Genomic DNA, 20855 nt, shown 5'->3' on the forward strand with positions numbered 1-20855 from the left:
TCTATCAAGTCTAGACTACCTAATTGAATGGTATTTGGGGTTTGAAAATATTTGGTGACAACTATGACTAGCTAATGACAAGAGTTTAGATATCAAATATGAAGACACTAGAGTTAAGGTTACTATTAAGAATAAGAACGGGCAATGATTGTTGATGCGACTGTGAAGCAATGAAGACGATCATGCAAGGTTTAGTTTCCCTCTAAAATACTCGAGTCCTCTCTCAAATGGTCCTCAAGAATAATCACTTAATCAATCACCTTAATCCTCTATCGAATGGTCTTTAGTTAATTGATTAGGAGATTCAATAAATTAGGAAAACCCCTAATAAAGGATCCCCTTAATTTCTACCCAATATCTTGGCCTAGAAATTAAGTTGATTTTTGGGGATGATAAAAGAGTTCAAAATTCGATTTAAGAATATTTGAATTCAAAATACCAAAGTATAAATGTGATCAATATCTATCCTAAGGTTTCAAAACACCAAGATCAATGCATAACTTTCTTTAGAACATCACAATCTCATCAACAAAACATTTAAAACCCTAATTCATACTTTCATCCACTAGTAGAATAAATTCTTATTGTTGCGGTCATTAAGTGGCCTATTGCAGCGGTTTTCGCGGCGCAGCAATTAAGGGGGCAGCAATAGGTAATTATTGTATTGCTGCGGTTTTAAACCGCAGCAATATTTGAACATATTGCTGCGATTTCTAGGTATAACTGCAGCAATATATTTAATTTATAACAAATTTATAAAGCATATTGCTGCGGTTTTTGGGAAAAACCGCAACAATATGCCTTAGTTAATAATTAAAAAAATAAGCATATTGCTGCGGTTCCTAGCGAAAACCGCAGCAATAGGTACTAGTTACTGGTAAATTTTTTTTTTTTTTTTTTGTATTTTGCCATCAAATTTGAAAAATAAAAATGCTGGAAATAATAAAACACAACAAATTGAAAGTAATGATAAACAAAACTCTCAAATAATTGCAATACCAATTTCAAACACAAATTTCTTGTAAAAAAAATGCAAACATCACTCAATCATTCAAGAAGAAACTACTTGAAGCAACACAACTGACTTCCATAAACAACTAAACCAACACAATTAATAAAAAAACAAAAAATATATTGCAAAAATAAGAAACTGAAATAAAAAAATCCTAAAACAAAAATCTACTTACATATCTAAAATGCGAAAAAAAAAACAAAAAAAAAAAAATAGATCTCCGGTCAAGTCAGTGTCTCCGTTGGCATCAACCCCAGATCTGAACTATTTATCCTCGCCAACCGAAGAAGAAAACGAGGAACGATTCAAAATGAAGATCCGGAATGATTCTACTACCGGATTTTGACGAAGAACCGGATTCAAAGTGAAGAAAACAATTCTACTACAAAAACGACGAGGAGAGTGGTGATGACGAAGAATGGACTGTTGTTAATGGCCAGTATTGATGGAGATCTGAAGCGCCGGTGGATGATGGAGATCTGAAGCGCCGGTGTTGATGGAGATCTGAAGCGCTGGTGGTTGTTGCGTCGAGCGAGTGTTGCGACGAGGAGGAGGAAGGGTCGGGTGAGGGAGGGAGGAAGTGATGGGGCGGCGTGAGGGAGGGAGGAAGTGCTGGGGCGGCGTGAGCGATGGAGGAAATGTCGGTCGTTGTGAGGAGAGATAGAGAGGGTGAGGAGGAAAGGATGAGAGGACGAAGGGATGAGAGGACGAAGGGATGAGGGGAGACTGTGAGTAAAAGTGAAACCCTAATGAGGAGAAAGGAATGAGGAGCGCTTATTTTATTTAATCCTAATGACCCTATTGCCGCGGTTTTTAGAAGGAACCGCAGCAATAGATTAAAGTAATATTTTTTAAATATTATTTTAATATATTGCTGCGGCTATTGTCAGAAACCTCAACAATATATTTGGTCAAATAGTCAAAAAAAATTCAAAAAATTTCCGTTGAAACCATATTGTTGCGGTTTTCGTCCGGAATCGCAGCAATATGGTTATTTTCTATTTTTCCTTTTCTTTTTACGTGATATATTGCTGCATATGGGTAAAACCACATCAAATATCCGCATCAATAAACAATTATTCTACTAGTGAACCTAACCCTAGATATGAAACTACTCACTAATCATGGATTCTAAGTAATTAAACATAAAATCTATGACTAATCTAAGGCTAAACATGATTAAGAGATAATTAAACTAATAGAAATCACAATTATGAGACTACGAGAATGAAGATCTAAGAATAACTAAGAACAAGAACAAACACGAAGAGAATGAAAAAAAAACTGAAACTTCAAATTAAATTTAATGAAAAGTACCTTCAATGTTATCGGAATCACAAACTATGATTACTAAATCTCAATAAAACTCAAGTGTTTTTCTCTCTAGTATCAACCCTAAAAATATTCTCTAAAAACTAGAATAAAGCATAAGTCCAAACTAAAAAAATAAAACTATCGTTTTTAATGAAGGCTCGATTTTTTTTCTTTCCGGAAACGAAGGGTGGGGGCCACCAAAAATAGGTGCGGGCGTGTTTAGTAGAGGTTAGCAATGGCGAACATAGTTACTGACCGTGTTCGTACCCTCATCCTCGAACTCACTTTTTTGTTCATGACCATCAATGAAGTTATGACGGGGAAATCTACATTGGATAAGTCCCTAATTTCTCCCTATGATTTTCAATATCCAATTACGTTTATGAGTCTTCCTTTTATAACTTGTTGGCGACTTCAAAACATTTTTTATAAAACCTTAACAATGATGTAGTTAAATATGCGCTTACATCGCGTAGGCAAAAAAAATAACGCTGCAAATAGATACCATTCTTATTTCTGACATTCATTTTTTGGTATGATTTTGGTTTTGGAAACAAGACAAAGTGAAGTATCGCTGGAGATCATTGCATTGGCCACCGATCCTTGAACCATGAGCAGAAAAACCGGGTATTTTCAAGTTCATCAGGACCATAGAAAAGGTATTTCTTATTAATACTGAAAAGAAAATCGTATTTTTGGAAAAGTAGAAAAAAAAAATCATAAAATGTGACACTAATCATACTATCTTAGCAAATTACAAATGCAGATCAACTATATTCAATTCACCGAATAGGTTTTAATTTTGATTGTCAACAGTCCTAGAAGATTATGATTTTATAAGCTTATCAGAGGGACTTTGAAGACCATAATTCAATACCCACAAATTGAACTATAAGACTCAAACTTTTCTCATATTTTTTTTAAAAAAATATATCAAAAATGAAAAGGTTAAAATCGAGAAAATTAAACAAAAATAGCAAGGAGATAAAAGGACCAGTATTGATGTTCTCCAAGTAGCTCTATAAGGAGCTCTCTCAGGAGAGAGAAAATGGAGAGCCAACTTTACCCTCAAGATTGGCGCTCTCCATTCGCTCTTCATGGAGATAACTTGGAGAAATGCTCTCCCCCAAGATTATTGAGAGAGCATCCTCTTGGCATAGTATGATGACACATGTCATTGAAAATATTAAAAGTAAGAGAATTTAAGATAATAATAAATTGGAGAGCTTATTGAAGAGTATTACCATTATTAGCAATTTTTAAAGGGGTAATCTTGAGGAGAGATAAAGTTAAGATGGATCAGAGAGTAATCTTGATGGCTATATTCATGTTGGTGCTCTATCCTGTATGTCTTTTTTGTCTTAGATATTACAAGTGATCTCCAAATTAAGGAAAAATAAATAAAAAGAAGTTTAAATTAAGGATCTCCAAATGTATGAAGTTCAAAATATTAAAATAAATTTAGTGTGTTGTATAATATGAGCACTATAAGAGGGGGGGTGAATTATATAGTGAGAGAATAAGATATACTTTTTGCGGAATTAAAAGTAAACTTGGGAACAAACAATGGGAACACGAGAGATTTAGCAAGGAAGAAAAACTTCCTAGGCCTAGTAGGAAGAAACAACCTCGACCACAAGGGATTTTAAAACAACTTTCTATTATAAAAGGCCAAAACAACTCTGATTACAACCTATTACTTTTCTCTCGATTCTCAACTTAAGTCACTCAACTCAAGTTCCCAACGACAGTTCCCACAACTGTCGTTCCTCTCAAACTTCACTCGAAGTTCCTTTCTCTTTCTCTTTCTCTTGCTTCACTCAAAGCTTCTTCACACTTATAAGAGTTCACTCAAACCCTTTTCTCAAAAATACACTTTGTAAAACAATGGAAGAGTAATAAATTCGATTAATGTAAGTATGAATTCTCTTAAGGAAAAGGCACTGACTCTTTTAGATAACTAAGACAAATTAGCTAAGTCAGACACACTTTGTTCTAATGAATTAGGCGCCTATTTATAGACAATTAAGACAAGACATGTTCTCCACTAATTAAATCATTATCACATGATCTCCATGATTTTAATTAATTAATTAAATTTAATATTCCATGACAAGTAAATAACCCACTAATCCACTACTTCACTTCATAAGAGAAGCAGTACCATATTACGTGGTATTACAAAACTTGATGAATAATTAAACTCATTTAAATTAATTAAATACTTGAAGGATAATTAACTAAGCCACTAAATCCACTAACTACAAAAAACGTGTAGCAGTAGCTTTAGTCGTGTAGTCCAATTTTTAGGAAATAAATGAATTATTTACTTTAGCTAGTTTTAGGAAAATATCTTTTAAAAATAACTTTAATAAAAACGAAAAATAGTTTTATATTTTAAAACCGAAATCTTTTAAAAAACCGGAAAGATATTATATTTTGAAAACAAAATCTTTAAAATATAAAAGATAAAAGATAAAAATATAAGATTTGAAAATCGGTTATATAAAATCAGAAAATCTTTTTAAAATCTTCTTCCTAACAAACTTAAACTAAATTCCTAAAATAGTGGATCTTAGTTAAAACAACCCTAAAAACTCTAACTAACATATTGGGCGCATACATTGAGTTAGTCGCACAACTTTAGAGACTCTTAGGTGTTCCTAAACCAATTTTAAGTCTTGTTCCCTAACCTTGTTCCTATAGTGCCAGGTATGTTCCTGTCATGGGAACAGAACCAAGTTCCTTTTGAGAATTCACCACGAACTTAATTAAGCTTTTACTCAACCTTAACATGAAGATAATAAATACACCCTAATGTATTCTAATCTTCATTCCATGCTTGATTCTTCATCACTCGAACGTCTTTACTTCGATCTTTGATTAATTCTCCATTTTAATCTTCAATCAAGTATTCTCTTTGCTCGACAATGAATTACCTTGCAACAACATAAATAAAATATACTATGTCTTTTGTGGTTAAGTCATCTTTAAAACTCAAGGGTCAACACAGTGGTTTTTTGAAAGTAAATTGAGTTTCCACAAATGTATAAAGATCAAATTCAGAAGAAAAAAAGGTCCTAATATTTTCACATGAAAAAAGATAAACGAACATATTTCAAACTTACATATAATGTTACAATCGATATTTACAATGTTGAGTTCCTCAAAAATTGCTACCTCTTAACAACAAAATTGAACTTTCGAAGATCTTATTTTGATGAGAGAAAATCAAAGACTGGAGATTAAAGAAGGTAGGAAATTAAAGTGAATATTAGAGAGATAAACATAATTGTTCACATGAGATGGTGTTGTTTTTGCATATTGAGGAGAGAGAAATTTCATGTCCTAATGCCAAACGTTAATTGTGATTCAAATATGAGGATAGCTGATCGACTATCAATTTTGAGGCAGATAAGTGGAAAGAAGAGTAATCTCGGACCACCTTTACAAAAAAGGATAGTTCTCTGATCTTGGATATCCCTCATGTTTACTCACTCGCCCTGTGAGGCTGTGATAGTCTCTTTTGGGGCCTTCTCATGATGGCATATGCTATGTGAAATCGACATAGAAATTGGGTACCCGACCTTCATGGGAAATGCTATGTGGAGCTAGTTAGGAGAACCTCTGGAAAGGTGGTGTGGTTCATTGAGGGACCTCCGAAGCTTCAACTATTCCATTAGCGTTCATGTAAAGGCTTTATTGTGTTGAAGGAGGTTCTACTAAAACGACACATTGCTCATGAATGTGTTTGTCGGGTATGTGGTGTTGATAACGGATCTATCATTCATGCTCTTTTTGAGTATATATGCTGCTAGTCAGTTTAATTCCTTAATTGATGAGGTGCCAAAAGGTTTACTTTGCTGATGTAAATTTACTTGTTGGCGGTGGTGTTGGTGTAGGTGTTGCAATTCGAGACGCTTTGGGGAAGGGGATTTTTATAACTAGTAGCCTGTTCATAACAGAATTGAGATGTTTTAGTTAAAGAGAGTTTTGGAGCCAAATTCAGTTACATTTTCTATTATGAATTTTGTTTGTAATTCTCAAAATTATTGTAGTTAGTTTCCTATAGCTTATAAATAGGAAATAACTTCATTGTAATAAATCATTCAATGAAATATACAAATCTTCTCTCTATTTTTATCTTTCCTTCTATTCTCTTCTTTTGTTGTCTGATTCTAGCATTCTTAACAGTTGAAGTCTATAACTCCTGTATCAATGGTATCAAATCTTTTCTTTCTTTAGTCCGATTTTCGCCATAAGAACACATTTTCTAGCTCCAAGAATTGATTGTGCGTGTAAACTGTTTGTGTAAATGCCTTCAACAAGAAGCTCGCTCATCTTCTACAATGGAGGAACAATTGAGGATGATGGAGTAAAGATTGGATGAACAATATCATAAACAAGAAGCATAATATAAATTTCTTGAAGAATCCATGGCTAAAATGCTTCAAGCCATTACAAAACTCATAAATAATGACAAGAATGACAAGAGATCATCTGAGTCTCCCTGGTCTGAAACTGGAGAAAGAAGTTCAACAAGGCTTCTTGGGTATATTCCTAAATTGGAATTTGCTAAATTTGATGGTTCTAATGGTAGATTTTGGATTATTAAATGTAGTTAATAGTTCACACTTTGTAAGATTTATGATGAATAGAAGGTAGATTTAGCCTCTTTACATATGGTTGACAAAGCTGAATGTTGGGTTACTAGTTATTTGGTTGTAAGTGTAATAGCCTGAATTTTTAAGCAGGCTCAAATATTTTGTTAGCTATATTAAGTCTTCATGAGACTTTGGTCCTTTAAATAGTTAGAAGTCTCTCCAACATCATATTAGGATAAAAGAGGATAATCATTCTTAGTGGTTAATAAGAAAGTAAGTGGATAAGAACTAATGATCTTAGTGGTTAAGAAAGCTTGTGGATAAGCACTATCATTCTTAATGGTTAGGAAAGGTCAAAGAGGATAAGCACTATCATTATTAGTGGTTAAGAAAGATTTGAGAACCTATAGATAAGTTAGAAATCCCTTGAGAGCCTATTCCTTAAGAGTATGAAGATCGCATAGAGACCGTTTTATCACATAGCAATGAACGTCCAGTTGAAAGGCCTTTTGAGATAGAATACATGCTCAAAATCTATTCAAATTGGATATAACTAAATTTTGGGATGTCTTAAGGATAAAATGGTCATTCACATCAAAATTTACGTGGCTAAATAGGGTGAATTTCTTACATAGTAAGATCTGGCCCAGCTGAAATATAAGGTCAGACCTATCCTCAAAGAATGCCTCTTAGCAGCTGCTTGTGTGTCGATCTCTTAAAGATCTTTGCATGCATGCAAGCCAACATCTCAAGCTAACATCTCCAACAAGAATCACCCAGAAACTCCAAGAAACCGACCTCACCCAGAAGAGTTTTCCCTCCCTTGGGGGTACCTATAAAATACTGTTTTGGTTTTTCTATTCTTTCTCTTAAAATTTCTTCTTCAACACCTACTTCTCTTTACATACAACTCTTCTAGACATAATTCCTTAGTGTTTCAAGCTTTTAGTAGAGTTTCTAAGCTTTGAGTAATTGTAGAAAACTTCATAGAAACATAAAACAGATTGTTGTAAGTACATCTTTGCATCTCTCTTGTACTTAGCTTAGTTATTTATGTTCTAAAACTTGTGTAAACTAATCCCTAACACCTCACATATTCAGGGGAAGCTGTAGGAAGAGTAACCCACTTGGGATAAGAAGTTTTAAGTGAACTAAGCAACCTAACTGAAGGTACACACTTAGTTTGGGTTGTAACCTAGAGATTTTCCTACCTGTGGTCAAATGATTGTTTCTTTCTATTTTGAATCATGATTGTGAAATGAAATATCTTTTGATATGCGTATTAGTATGTGTGCTTTGAATATGTGACATGTATTTGGCATGCTATGATTCACTGGAGATGTTTTACTTATCCTAAGCTAGGCTCAAACACTAAAGTGCCATGTTTATGCTTCTAGATGAAATTTGTTAAGTATATGGAATTGTATGGTAATGAAACATTAAATGTCTTGGTTTATAATCACGGAAGCGAGGCGTGAGCATACACCCGGGTGAGGTCGGGTAGTCCCTAACTGTTACCCAACCAGGAGGGGAAAATCCTGGCGGAGTAGGACATGTCCGGGTTTAAGTCTTGCAAGTAGAACAGTAAAAGGTGGGGTGACGATCCTCGATCAATAGTTTGCTACACTCGCGTTCATATCGAAAGAATGATCTTATGAAATCTCTAAGTATTTCAGCTGGTTATGATTACTTGATATTATGATGATGCGTTATCAATTAGTTTTCAAAACACACCTAAACTTGTATTTTTTATTATACAGTGTGTACTCAGCTTTGCTGATAGTGTTGTCATTTCTGTGGCCTGTCACTTGGTGGGTGGCAGAGTCAAACTTTGTTGCAGGATTGTGCTGGAAGCCAGAATTGAGTTGAGAGCAAAGTTATGATTCGAATTGTATATTATGGGATAAAGTCCGAGATTTAAGTTTGTATACAGAGGAGTTTATTTAGAAGTACTTACAATATAGATTATGCTTTTGGCATGGAATTTGAGATTGAATGACTATGAAATTGAAGTCTTATATAAAGGATTTTATTTTGTGGGCCCATAACCCGCAAGTCCAGGATTGATTTGTAAGGTTATGTTTCCGCTGCGAGTAAATATTTAATTCGAGGTTATTAAGCGTTGATTGTGATTAGTGAATCTTAAGTGTGTTTAGCTAGCAGCTCGGGGATCGGGCTGTTACAGTAAGAAAAGGAGTTGACTGGCTTGATTTTGTGATTTATGTGAATGCAAGATTTAAGGATTAATCTAGTAGAAATGTGGTAGAAAAGTTTGATAAATTTCATCAAGAAGGTTCACTTGAACAATATATTGATAGTTTTGAGACTTTAAAGTCTCTAATGATCGATGCAAGATAATCATGATCTACCTAAGGCTTATATGTTAGATATCTTTGTACGAGGGTTGAAAGTTGATCTTAAACCTTTGGTGAAAGCATTTAAACCTAATTCCATAACTCAAACTATAGAATATGCTAGGTTATTAGAAGATTCCTTAGCTTTAAACACCACAAAATACTCTAAACCTGTACCAACCTGCTCAAAACCCTTACAAGCAACTCCAATATCTTATCAACCACCCTTACTACCCACTCCACTTCTTACATCCTCCCTTACCCTCACTGAATTCAATCCTAAACAAAGAAATTCTAGACATATTCCTGCTGACGTGAAAGCAGAAAAGGTAGCCAAGGTGTTATATTACTATTGTGATAAACCTTTCGAGAGGGTCATAAGTGTGATTTGAAAGAACCTCAAATTTTTAAAGTAGAGATTCCAGGAACTCATTCATATGTTGAAGATGAACTAGTTGATTTAAGTGAACAAGAAGGAGCAAAATCATCAGTAATTGATCCCTATATCTCATTTCATGCCTTATCAGGTAATCAAAACTACAATACTTATGATGATTATTTGATTACAGGGAGGTAAGACATTAAATATTTTGGTGGATTTAGGAAGTAAACATAACTTATAGACTTGGCTACATACTCCCTCCGTCCTAGAATATTGCACTTTTCTTTTTCATCTGTTCCAAAATACTCTTTACACTTCTATTTTGGGATATGGTCCTCTATTATTTTAATTATTCTACCTTTTAACTATTTGCCCACACTCTTTCTCCTTCAAATAAAATAATACCACTCTTATTACCTACCAACTCTAATCATGGCCCTCATTCTCTCTCCTTAAAATAAAATAATACTACTTTTACTAAGTACTAACTCCTATCACATATACTTTTTAATAAAATAACAATTGATAACCAAACAACAGCTTATCATCTAAAACTGCATGCCTTGATAAGTGTCAAGAGTATTTTGGGACGGAGGGAATAACTTATAAACTTGGCTATAGCTAAAAAATTAGGCTGCAAGTTAGAGTATATTCTTCCCCAGTTAATTACTTGTAACAATTTGAAATGTTAGTTTATAGTACAAGGCTTTAAGTGGAAGACAAATGATGTTAATTTCTCTACTGATGTATTGTTGACTGACTTGGGTAGCTGTGATATGATGTTGAGTATCTAGTGGTTGAGTACTTTGGATACTGTGTTTTGGGATTTCAAAATTTTAATCATAGAATTTACTCATGATAATATTTAGTTTGTTTTGAGGGGAATTACTTCTTAGAAGTTAGTTGTGCATGTGACCATTTCTCCAAAAACTTTACACAATGCTGCTCAATTGTGTTTTGTACAATTCAAACAAGTTTTTGAGAACATGGAAGGTACTGAGTGTGCTATACAGCAAGTAAAAGTTCAACATCTTCCTTCTGAATTAATGGCTTTGTAACAACAATTTGCTGGAGTTTTTGCTAATCCAGAATCTTTGCCGCCTCCTAAGGGGTGTTCATGATCATAGGATACCTTTAATTAATACAAGGGTCTAGTGCAGTTAACGTTAGACCTTATAGGTATCCTTTGAAGCAGAGAAATGTGATTGAATAACTCATTTGCGAAATGTTAGACAGAGGTATAATCTAGAATAGTTCTGGTCCATTTGCTTCACCAGTTGTCATAGTAATTAAGGAATGAAAGATGGCACATTGAGGTTATGTGTTGATTGCAGAGAATTAAATAATAGAATTGTTAAAAACAAGTTTCCTATTCCTATTATGGATGAGTTAATTGATGAAATATAAACACCCGTGGTGTTTAGCAAGTTAGATATTAGAGCAGGCTATCACCATATGAGTGTACATCATGATGATGTGTTTAATACAACCTTTAAAACAAATACATGCCATTATGAATTTTTTGATATGTCATTTGGCTTAACCAATGCACCCCTGCATCTTTTCAAGGATGAATGAATGGTGTGTTTAAGCCTTTGCTCATGAAAAATGTATTAGTGTTCTTTGATGATATTTTACTATATAGTCCATCTCTTGAAGCTCATTGTGTTCACCTTGCTGGAGTTTTTGAGTTAATGCAAAAACATATGTTCTTTGCAAAAGCTAGAAAATGCCTCTTTTGTTATTACTAAGGTGGAATACCTTGGTCATTTCATATATGCATATGGGGTGGAGACTGATCCTAGTAAAGTTGCAGCAGTAACCTCATGGCCTATCCCTACATATGTTAAGGAATTAGGAAGTTTTCTTGGCTTAGTTGGTTATTATAGAAAGTTTAAGAAGAATTATGCTTTGATGTCCAAGCCTTTAACTAATTTGTTAAAGAAAGGAGCTTGGAAGTGGTTTGTTGAGGCACAAGAAGCCTTTTTGCAATTAATACAAGCTCTTACTACTGCACTTGTATTAGATATTCACAATATTTCTCTTTCTTTTGTGGTAGAGATAGATGCAGTACTCATGCAAAATTACCATCCTATAGCTTTTTTAAGCAAGGCTTTGGGGACAAAATGGCAAGCTCTCTCTGTGTATGAGAAAGAACTTCTTGCTATTGTGTGTGCTCTACAGAAATGGGAACAATACTTGATGGGAGATCTTTTTTAATAAGGTAGACCATAAGAATTTGAAGTTACTGCTAAAACAAAATATATCAACTCCTTTCCAACAATTTTGGCTCTCAAAATTAATGGGTTTTGATTATGAAATACATTACAAGTCTGGTAAAGAAAATGCAGTTATTGATGCTCTTTATAGAGTCAAGGCTCCTCTAGTGTTTAGCAATTTCTATCATATCTTCTGATGTGCAATCCTTAATCCAGCAAAGTTATGCTCTTGATAATTGTTTAGAGTTGATTCTACAACAATTAGAGAATTCAATACAAGTTCATAATTTTTTCTCTTCAGAATGAGTTGTTGAGGAGAAAAGGAGAAATTATTATTGGTCTTGATGACAATTTAAGGACTAAATTGATTTCTTGGTTGCACTTTTCCCTTAAAGGAGGTCATTCTGGTAAAGAAATTACTCTAATTAAAGGTCTCTTCTATTGGAAGGATTTCACAAAGGTTGTTAGTCATTTTGTGCGAAGTTGTGTAATTTGTTAGGCTTCTAAATATGACAATTCTACTAAACTAGTTAAACTTTTACCTCTTCCTATACCTCAAGAAGTATGGTTAGATGTTTATATGGATTTTATCACTAGATTAACTAAGTTCATGGGAAAAGATGTGATTTTGGTGGTTGTAGACACATTTCGCAAATACGACCACTTTGTTGCTTTGAATCATCCATGCACTGCTATCCAAGTTGCACAAGCTTACTTGGACTATGTATTTAAGCTTCATGTCTGGCCTAGATCCATAGTCAGTGATAGAGATCTAGTGTTCCTCACCCAATTCTGGAAGTGTCTCTTTTCACTACATGGCACTGAATTTTTGTTATCATCAGCATGTCACCCTGAAACAAACCGATGGACAGACTGAGGTTGTCAATAGGTGTTTAGAAACTTATTTGAGATGTATGTGTAGTGACCAGTCTAAAGATTGGTGTAAATGGCTTTCTTTGGCAAAGTGATGGTATAACACCCATATTCACTCATCTCTTCAACTCACCCCTTGTGAGGTAGTTTATAATCAATCTCCTCCACTTCAATTACCATATCTTCCTGGTGAAGCTATGAATGCTGAAGTTAATACAAGTTTACAAAGGAGGGAAGCTATGATTAAACTCATAAAATATCACCTGGTAAAAGGCTTAAGATAGAACGAAGAAGCAAGTGGATAAGCATAGGACTAAAAGGACTTTGTTGTGAATAATTTGGGTTTGGATGAAGCTTCACAATTACAGACAATAATAAGTTCAGTTTAGGAGTAATAATAAGCTTTCTCTTAAGTTTTATGGGCCTTTGCAGGTTCTTGATGTTGTTGGAAAAGTAGCATATAAGTTGCAATTACCAATAAGATCACACATTCATAATGTGCTCCATGTTTCTCAACTCGAGAAATTTCAAGGCCATTTGCCTATTGCTAGCCATATCCCTCAACGGTTATAAGGTACTACTCAGGATGACTTGCAACCTGCAGCAATTTTAGACACTAAGCTGCGTTAAATGTCTAGTCAGGATGTTAGTCATTATTTGGTTCAATGGAAGGGTTGTCCAGAATTTGAGGCTACTTGGGTTCCTACTGATGATTTTGACATTCATTTCCCTTTATTTCAAGTTCCTTCTTGACTTGGAGACAAGTATTCTCTTGCAGAGGAAGTAATGTTACGGTAGCCTGTTCATATCAGAATTGAGATTCTATTATAGTTAGTTAAAGAGAGTTTTGGCGCCAAATTTAGTTACATTTTCTATTATGAATTCTGATAGTAATTCTCATAAATATTGTAGTTAGTTTCCTATAGCTTATCAATAGGAAATAACTTCATTGTAAAAAAATATTCAGTCAAATATATGATTCTTATCTCTCTTTCTGGCTTTCCTTCTATTCTCTTCTTTATGTTGTCTAATTCTAGCATTCTTATTGTTTGGGCCCATTAAAGCTGGCCAAAGGTCCCGTGCCAGCTGGAGCTACCACATAAGCTTCGTGGGTCCCACCTATCACAGCATGGCCAGCAGCAATTGAGGGACTCAAGGGGCCCACAGAACTCATTCTTGGAAAGGTGCCACCACCAATCCCTAGGTGAGATGTCCCATCAAATAGGTCTTTTCCTAGGGGTTCTCACCACTATAAATACCCTTGTCCCATCAATGCAAAGATATTGAATGCTCACCTAACTAACTTGAGTTTCTCACTCTAGACTTTCTCTCTCTCTACCTCAATCATCAACTGACTTGAGCGTCGGAGGGGCGATCCCGGAACAACCCCCGGGGTAGTTTTACGTGTTTTGCAGGATTCCGGTGAACAGATAACCAGCTCTGCTCGGACTAAAGAACTTGCTCAGCATAGACCACTAACCTTAATTTCTAGACAGAAACACTTATCAGTTGAAGTCTATGACTTCTAAATCATTGGTTGTCGTTGGAACTAGAAAGTTACAGGTATGATGGAGTGTTGAGATGGTAAAGGTTGCAGCTGCTTCCTTTAGTGTGGAGCTGCTAGCAAGATTTACATAGCAGAAGGTAGTGTTCGAATCCGACGCTGTAAACATAGTTTGAGCTATTATCAATAGTGTCTCTGGTTGTTCTCTTTTCCTTACATATGATGAGATTGATAAAAGAGGTGTCATTTTGTTTCTTTTTCTTGTTGTCATGTGAAGGGCGTGGGTAACACTCTAGCTCATCTTATTGCAAAACTAGATGTTTTGTCGGATCATATGTATGGTTAAACTTTTTCCCGCACTTGTGGTTGTCCTTGATTTGCTTTAATAATTTTCGAGCGGATTCCCCTTTAGAAAAAGAATAGAGGTGAGTAGTTATGTCATTTAGCAGGAGAAAAAGAGTCAGAAGAAAAAGGAAGAAGAAAAGAGAGTTAGAAGAAGAAAGGAGTTCAATACCTAACTAAAAAATGTATACAAGGTGTGATGAAAAAGGAAAAATTGAAAAATCAATTATATAGTCACAAGAAAAGCTTATACAATGAAAAAATGAATAAATCAATTAAATAGCATAGATTTCAAGGACCCTTGGATCTAATAGTATGGCTTCTTATCTCCCACATGTGAGACTAAGGTTCAAATCTTGGTGGAAGTAGACTAATATTGATACATTATTCACATTCCAAATGTGGGAGTAGACCTGAGCATGGGACGGGCCAGTTCACGGGCTCGGCCCGCGGGCTTGGGGAACTGGCAGGCCAAGCCGGGCTTGAAATTTTTAGATTTTGTCTATGGCCTAGCCCAGGCCCGCAGGCCGAGCTCGTGCCTCCTGCGGGGCTGGCCCGTGTTTTATGTTGTTTTTTTTGTATTTTTGACAGTTTGAGGCTAAAAAACAAAGGAAAGGAGTTTTCGACCCGCGGGCTAATGCCAGTGCGGGCCTAAAAAAAATTCTTGACCGTGACAGACCCGCGGCCCACGTAAACGGGTCGGGCTTTGAGCGGGCTCGTGTCGGGCCAGGTCCAAATCGTGTCGGCCTGCGTGCTGGCCCGACCCAACCCATGCACACTGGGAGGATTGCGCTTCTAATAAATTTTAAAGTTCTCAACTTAGAGAGCTTATATTAAGCTTAGTATCATTGTCATTTACATTTCTTTTGTCTCTGTATACTATAATGGACGTGGTCTGATGATAAATTTATAGTTTTTTTTTTGAGACTTTATAGTTAGGTAAAAGAATATCACTAAGTTATAAAATTGCATTCAAAAGGAACAAATAGAACTAAAAGATTAATAACAACAACAAAAGTCGAAACCGAGTTAGAGTTAAAGACGAAAAACAATATTTTAGATGTATATTTATTTTCTTTGTTATTACATTGTTACACTATTAAGATGACTTTTTTTAATGAAACTTTAAACAAACAATTTCAAGTTATTAGATGTAATTATGCAATTAATTAAACTTTTTATATGCTTTTGTATGCATAGTGTATATATAAGGTTAGATTGTTAAACTAATGAAGGGGAGTGTGGGATTTTGAATATTGAAAGTTTATGATATCAGAATAAATGGTGAATCATAATTTTCTCTATTTTTGTGTTTGTCGTGAGGGAATATGTGTACTTAGGTAGTGTTTGAAAACTTAGAGATAGAGAGAGGCGACCAAACTACAGTAAATTTTTTCGTGGAATGAATTTTAGAAAGAGAGAGAGAAGGAGGCGGATTTAGCACATGCTACTAATAACCTACCGTTATTCTACTAATTTTCAAGAATTTACACCAATCATTCGGCCAATGCTAACCAATAGACAAAAAGGTTTCGCAATACATTTCTTCTATATTGAACCTAAAGTGAGCAACTTTCGGGTAACATAAGGAAGCCCACAATTCCAGTATAAGAGGAAACTCAAATGCCACCAATACCGCAACTAAAGCAAATTGTTTTATATATTTACATAAATACTACTTATATTTAAGGTTCTCAAGTTCAAAATAAATACCCTTGAATAATTACATAGAAAGACTTATTAATCTTTGTTAAAATAGAAAATTGGGCTGATATTAATAGATTATACACATTCCAAAATGATTGCACGTTCAAATACGAAGCTTACAATCATTATCATTTACATTTTGTTTGTTTTTGTACATTATGATGGAAATGGACACAATTTTACGGTATCTTATGCTTTTCTTCAGCTTAATTATTGAACATTATTCATGATCTTTTTTAATTTTAAAGAATCATGTCCAAGATGATTTTGTAAATAAGTAAAATCATTCAAAAAAATGCTAAAATAAATTATCAAAAACAGATTATATGTTTGTAAAAAAGTTACTATTTAAAATATTAAACTTAGGATTTAATATTTGTATCGTACATATTTTGGGAAAAAGATCGAGAACTTATTTATCTTTACTTATGTTGGCAAGTTCAAGAGTAATTAGATGTTTATTGACTTTCTTTTGTTGCACTATTAAGATGTTTTTATTTAACGAAACTTTGTAAACAATTTTTCTTGCATATTATTTCGAATTATTAGATGTAATTATACAATTAGTTTAACTTTTTATATGCATTTGCACGAATTGCGTGCATATAAGGCTAATAGAAAGAATCCCAACTCCCAAACCTGCACTCCTAGTGAAAAAAACACATAATAGATATGATGTAGTTATATAATCAAGGTCTATAACTACAAGCCCAACCAAGAATAGGTAACGAAACGGGGTCTGCCGCTATGGTAGAAATAGAGCTCTCAGATAGGTGGTGTCATGTCTAATTCGTGTTTAACTAATGGCGTACAAACTCGAAACCATTGACGCTAACCTGATCCGTTTAGTTAAGCGGTTACTCGTGTTGACCTATTTAACCTATTTATTCAAAATCCATAATTTTTTTTAACAATAAACTAAATTTTCATGTCCAATATTTATCAATCCATCTTTATTTAGGTAATAACTTGCTAGTATATTAGAAAGATTTAAAGAATTCATTAATGGTTTGTCTATTATACGCTAAATGGTGCTAAAATGTTAAATTCTTCTACTCCCTCCGTTTCTTTTTAATCTACACTTTCTTTTTTAGTATGTTTCTTTTTAATCTACACACTGTTGCTTTTTCTATATTTGGTAATATATCACATCTACTTTCTCCTCTTTTTTTCACCCATGTCATTCACTTTTTAATATTTTAACCCACCCTTTTCTTTCTCTCTCATACTTTTGTGCTTCCTCCTTGGTCCTCCCCCAAAAGTGAAGTGAGTAAATTAATATGAAACGGAGGGAGTATATGTTTAAGTTAAATGTGTAAAGTCGTGACAATTTCGAGTTAAAAATCTCAACAACAGCCCCAACCCATTTATTAAACTATAGAACACATGTTGACCCATTTTTATAATCACATTGAAAAACTTGACACTAACGTATTATTTTCGTATCCGATCTGTGTCGTGTTATCATGTCGTGTTAGCTTTTGACAGTTCTATGGAAATAATATCTCTAATTAATCTAGAGAACCAAATCTGCAATCTGAATTACTTTTGTTGTCTCTTAATAGGTATCAATCTGTAAGTTTTTAAAGTGCATAATAATAGTCCTTTCGTCTTTCAATAGGCTTTTCATTTATACTTTTAGCACTATTCATAAGCAAAAAAAAAATTCCAAATCTTTTTTTAATATATAAGAAAAAACATAGTCATGCAGAGTCTTATTTGATTTATCTCGTTGTGTATATTAAAGCAACTTCAATGGTAAGCAAAATAGAGTTTGGCTTAAAGTGCCCCCTAGATTTATCTAGCTAAACTATACTTTAAGCCAAAACACCTCCAATGGTTTAGCCAAACTCCATTTAGCTTGAGTAGGTCCCACTTGTCATTCATCTTTTGTATTTTATTTTTGATACAATACTCACTTATTATTAATTAGAACTAAATTGTAGATAAATTTTTAGTACATATAAAATTTATAAAAGAGGTGAGATATGACTGGTGGCCACCATATTGCAAAAAATGCCAAAGAGTGGGACATGATTGTGGTAATAGAAGGACACATCAACAGGTGACCAAGCCCAAGGTGGTTCAAAAATGGGTGCCAAAGCAGGTTCAACCTGAGAAAAGGACCACTGATGAAACTGAGATTGCAGTGCAGGATAAACCAACTGAAGAAAGGTCACAAACTGGTACTGCTGTCAATACACCAGTTCAGCCTATTGTGCACCAATGGAAGATGGTGACAAGAAAGAATAGAGGGAAACGTGTTATTGTCCCATGTGAAGATGACAATCCAGACTTATGTTTTGATGACAATGAAGCAGATCAAGAAGAAGAAGAGGGGCAGGAGAGTGGGACTAACAATGACGCGGGTGAGAACCCTCATCGTTCATGATGTATGCTTGCTCTTGGAATGTGAGAGGTCTCAATGACCCTCTGAAAATAAAGGAGGTAAAATCATTTTTAGTTGTTAACAAGCTGAATATCTTTGCTTTAACTGAAACTAGAGTGAAGTTAGCTAATAAAGATAGGATACGAAAGAAGTTTGGAGGTAGTTGGCAATGGGGGGATAATTATAGTCATAGTTCTAAGGGTAGAATATGGCTTGCATGGAAACATGCCCTGATTCAGGTGGAGATTCTGTTTACTACTGAACAGGTTATTCATGCTTTGAATACTGATAAGAATAGTCAGTATAAAATGTTGTTCACTGCTATTTATGGATTACATAATATTGAAGACAGGAAACCACTATGGACTACTCTTCAGAACATTACACATAATCTGGAGTGGATTATAATGGGGGATTTTAACTCGGTGCTAGAAAGTGATGATAGAATTAATGGCAATCCAGTGACTAATGCTGAAACTGAAGATTTCAGACATATGCTGGATAAAACAGATTTGATGGTGGTGAAAGGTATAGGGGGTACCTATACTTGGTCTAATAAGAGAGAAGGGGTGGATAGAATTTTCAGCCGGATTGACAGATGTCTTTGTAATGCCACATGGTTTGCCCAGCACACTCATACAGTAGTGGAGATCAAGAACCAATCAGTTTCTGATCATCATCCCCTACTGGTTCATTTAAATCAGCAACATCATCATGCTGGTAGACCATTCAGGTTCTTTAATTATTGAACATCCTCAATTCCATGTTATAGTTTCAGAAGCTTGGAGGCAAAAGGGAGCTGCTAGTAGTCTAGATGATATTTGGCTGAAATTGAAAGATGTTAGTAAGGCTCTTAAACAGTTACAGATAACTCACTATGCTAATGTGAGTGAGAAGATTGGAGAATGTAGAGATCATCTTGACAGAATTCAAACACAAATCAGTAGTGATCATTTCAATGCAGAGTTGCATAGACAGGAGCAACAATGTATTGTTTCTCTTAAAAAGTGGCTTCATGTTGAAGAGAGCATATACAAGCAGAAGTCTCGGATTCAGTGGCTTCAAGAAGGTGACTCTAATAGCAAAGTCTTCTTTGCTGCTATGAAGGAAAGACAAGCAAGGAATTCCATTGATGTCTTATACACAAGCATAGGGGAGAAGCTTGATAAAATTGCTGATATTCAAAAGGAATTGAATCATTTCTATAGCAATTTGATGGGACTTGTGCTGAAGAGATTCCTGGTATTGATTTGAATATAGTCAGGCAAGGAACTTCTTTGAACAACAGTGACAGAAGTTATCTTAGTGCCCCTGTGACATTGGCTGAAATTGATAAGGCTCTTTTTAGTATTGATGCAGACAAAGCACCTGGTATGGATGGCTTTAATGCTAAGTTCTACACTGAAACTTGGCACACAATTAAGCCAGATATATATGTTGCAGTTCTCAACTTCTTTGATACTGGTAATATCAACCCTCAGGTGAATACAACCTCTATCACTCTGATTTCTAAGGTTTCTACACCAACATATGCAAGTGATTATAGACCAATAGCAGGTTGCACTGTGCTAAAATAATCACTCATAGACTGCAAAGTGTTATTGGGGAAGTGGTTGATACAACTCAAGCAGGATTTATTCCTAAAAGACACATCACAGACAATATTCTACTAGCAACAGATCATATAAAAGGCTACAACAGAAAAGGAATTTCTCCTAGATGAACTATCAAGGTGGATCTAAAAAAATCCTATGATTCAATTGAATGGACATTCTTGGAAAGCATGATGCTTGAACTAGGATTTCCTCAACCATTTGTTTCTTGGGTAATGGCTTGTGTGACTAGTGTGTCATACTCTATTATGCTCAATGGTAAACCTTTCTATGCCAAGAAAGGGCTCAGACAAGGGGATCCTATGTCCCCATTTCTATTTGCAATAGGAATGGAATATCTTTCTAGGTGTTTAAAACACCTAAAAGATAATAAAAAAATTCCATTATCATCCTAAATGTGGTAGATTCCACATCACTCACATGATGTTTGCAGATGACTTGTTGATGTTTTGTAGAGGTGATCTTACCTCTATTCATGAGATGTTACTTGCTTTTAGAATGTTTTCTCAAGCTTCAGGATTGGAAGCTAACTTACACAAAAG

At 34.6% G+C, this 20855-nt stretch overlaps 1 protein-coding gene across 1 annotated transcript; it reads left to right on the plus strand.

Annotated features, from left to right (window-relative positions):
- Positions 1 to 18699: 18699 nt before the first annotated feature.
- Positions 18700 to 20277, plus strand: LOC104907481 (uncharacterized). Its single transcript, XM_010696416.2, has 3 exons — positions 18700 to 19420; positions 19473 to 19942; positions 20038 to 20277. The coding sequence occupies exons 1-3, from the start codon at positions 18700 to 18702 to the stop codon at positions 20275 to 20277; spliced, it is 1431 nt and encodes a 476-aa protein (XP_010694718.1).
- The last annotated feature ends 578 nt before the right edge of the window (positions 20278 to 20855 follow it).

Source organism: Beta vulgaris, chromosome 4 (assembly GCF_026745355.1).
Source record: "Beta vulgaris subsp. vulgaris cultivar EL10 chromosome 4, EL10.2, whole genome shotgun sequence".
NCBI lineage: Eukaryota > Viridiplantae > Streptophyta > Magnoliopsida > Caryophyllales > Amaranthaceae > Beta > Beta vulgaris.

What these genes read in the sequence shown, in the direction of transcription:
- LOC104907481 (XM_010696416.2), top strand. Translation starts at nt 18,700, where the DNA reads ATGATGTATGCTTGCTCTTGGAATGTGAGAGGTCTCAATGACCCTCTG. An exon ending in TCAGCAACATCATCATGCTG is followed by an intron (nt 19,421 to 19,472) that starts GTAGACCATTCA and finishes TCCATGTTATAG; the next exon opens with TTTCAGAAGCTTGGAGGCAA. An exon ending in TTGTGCTGAAGAGATTCCTG is followed by an intron (nt 19,943 to 20,037) that starts GTATTGATTTGA and finishes GAAATTGATAAG; the next exon opens with GCTCTTTTTAGTATTGATGC.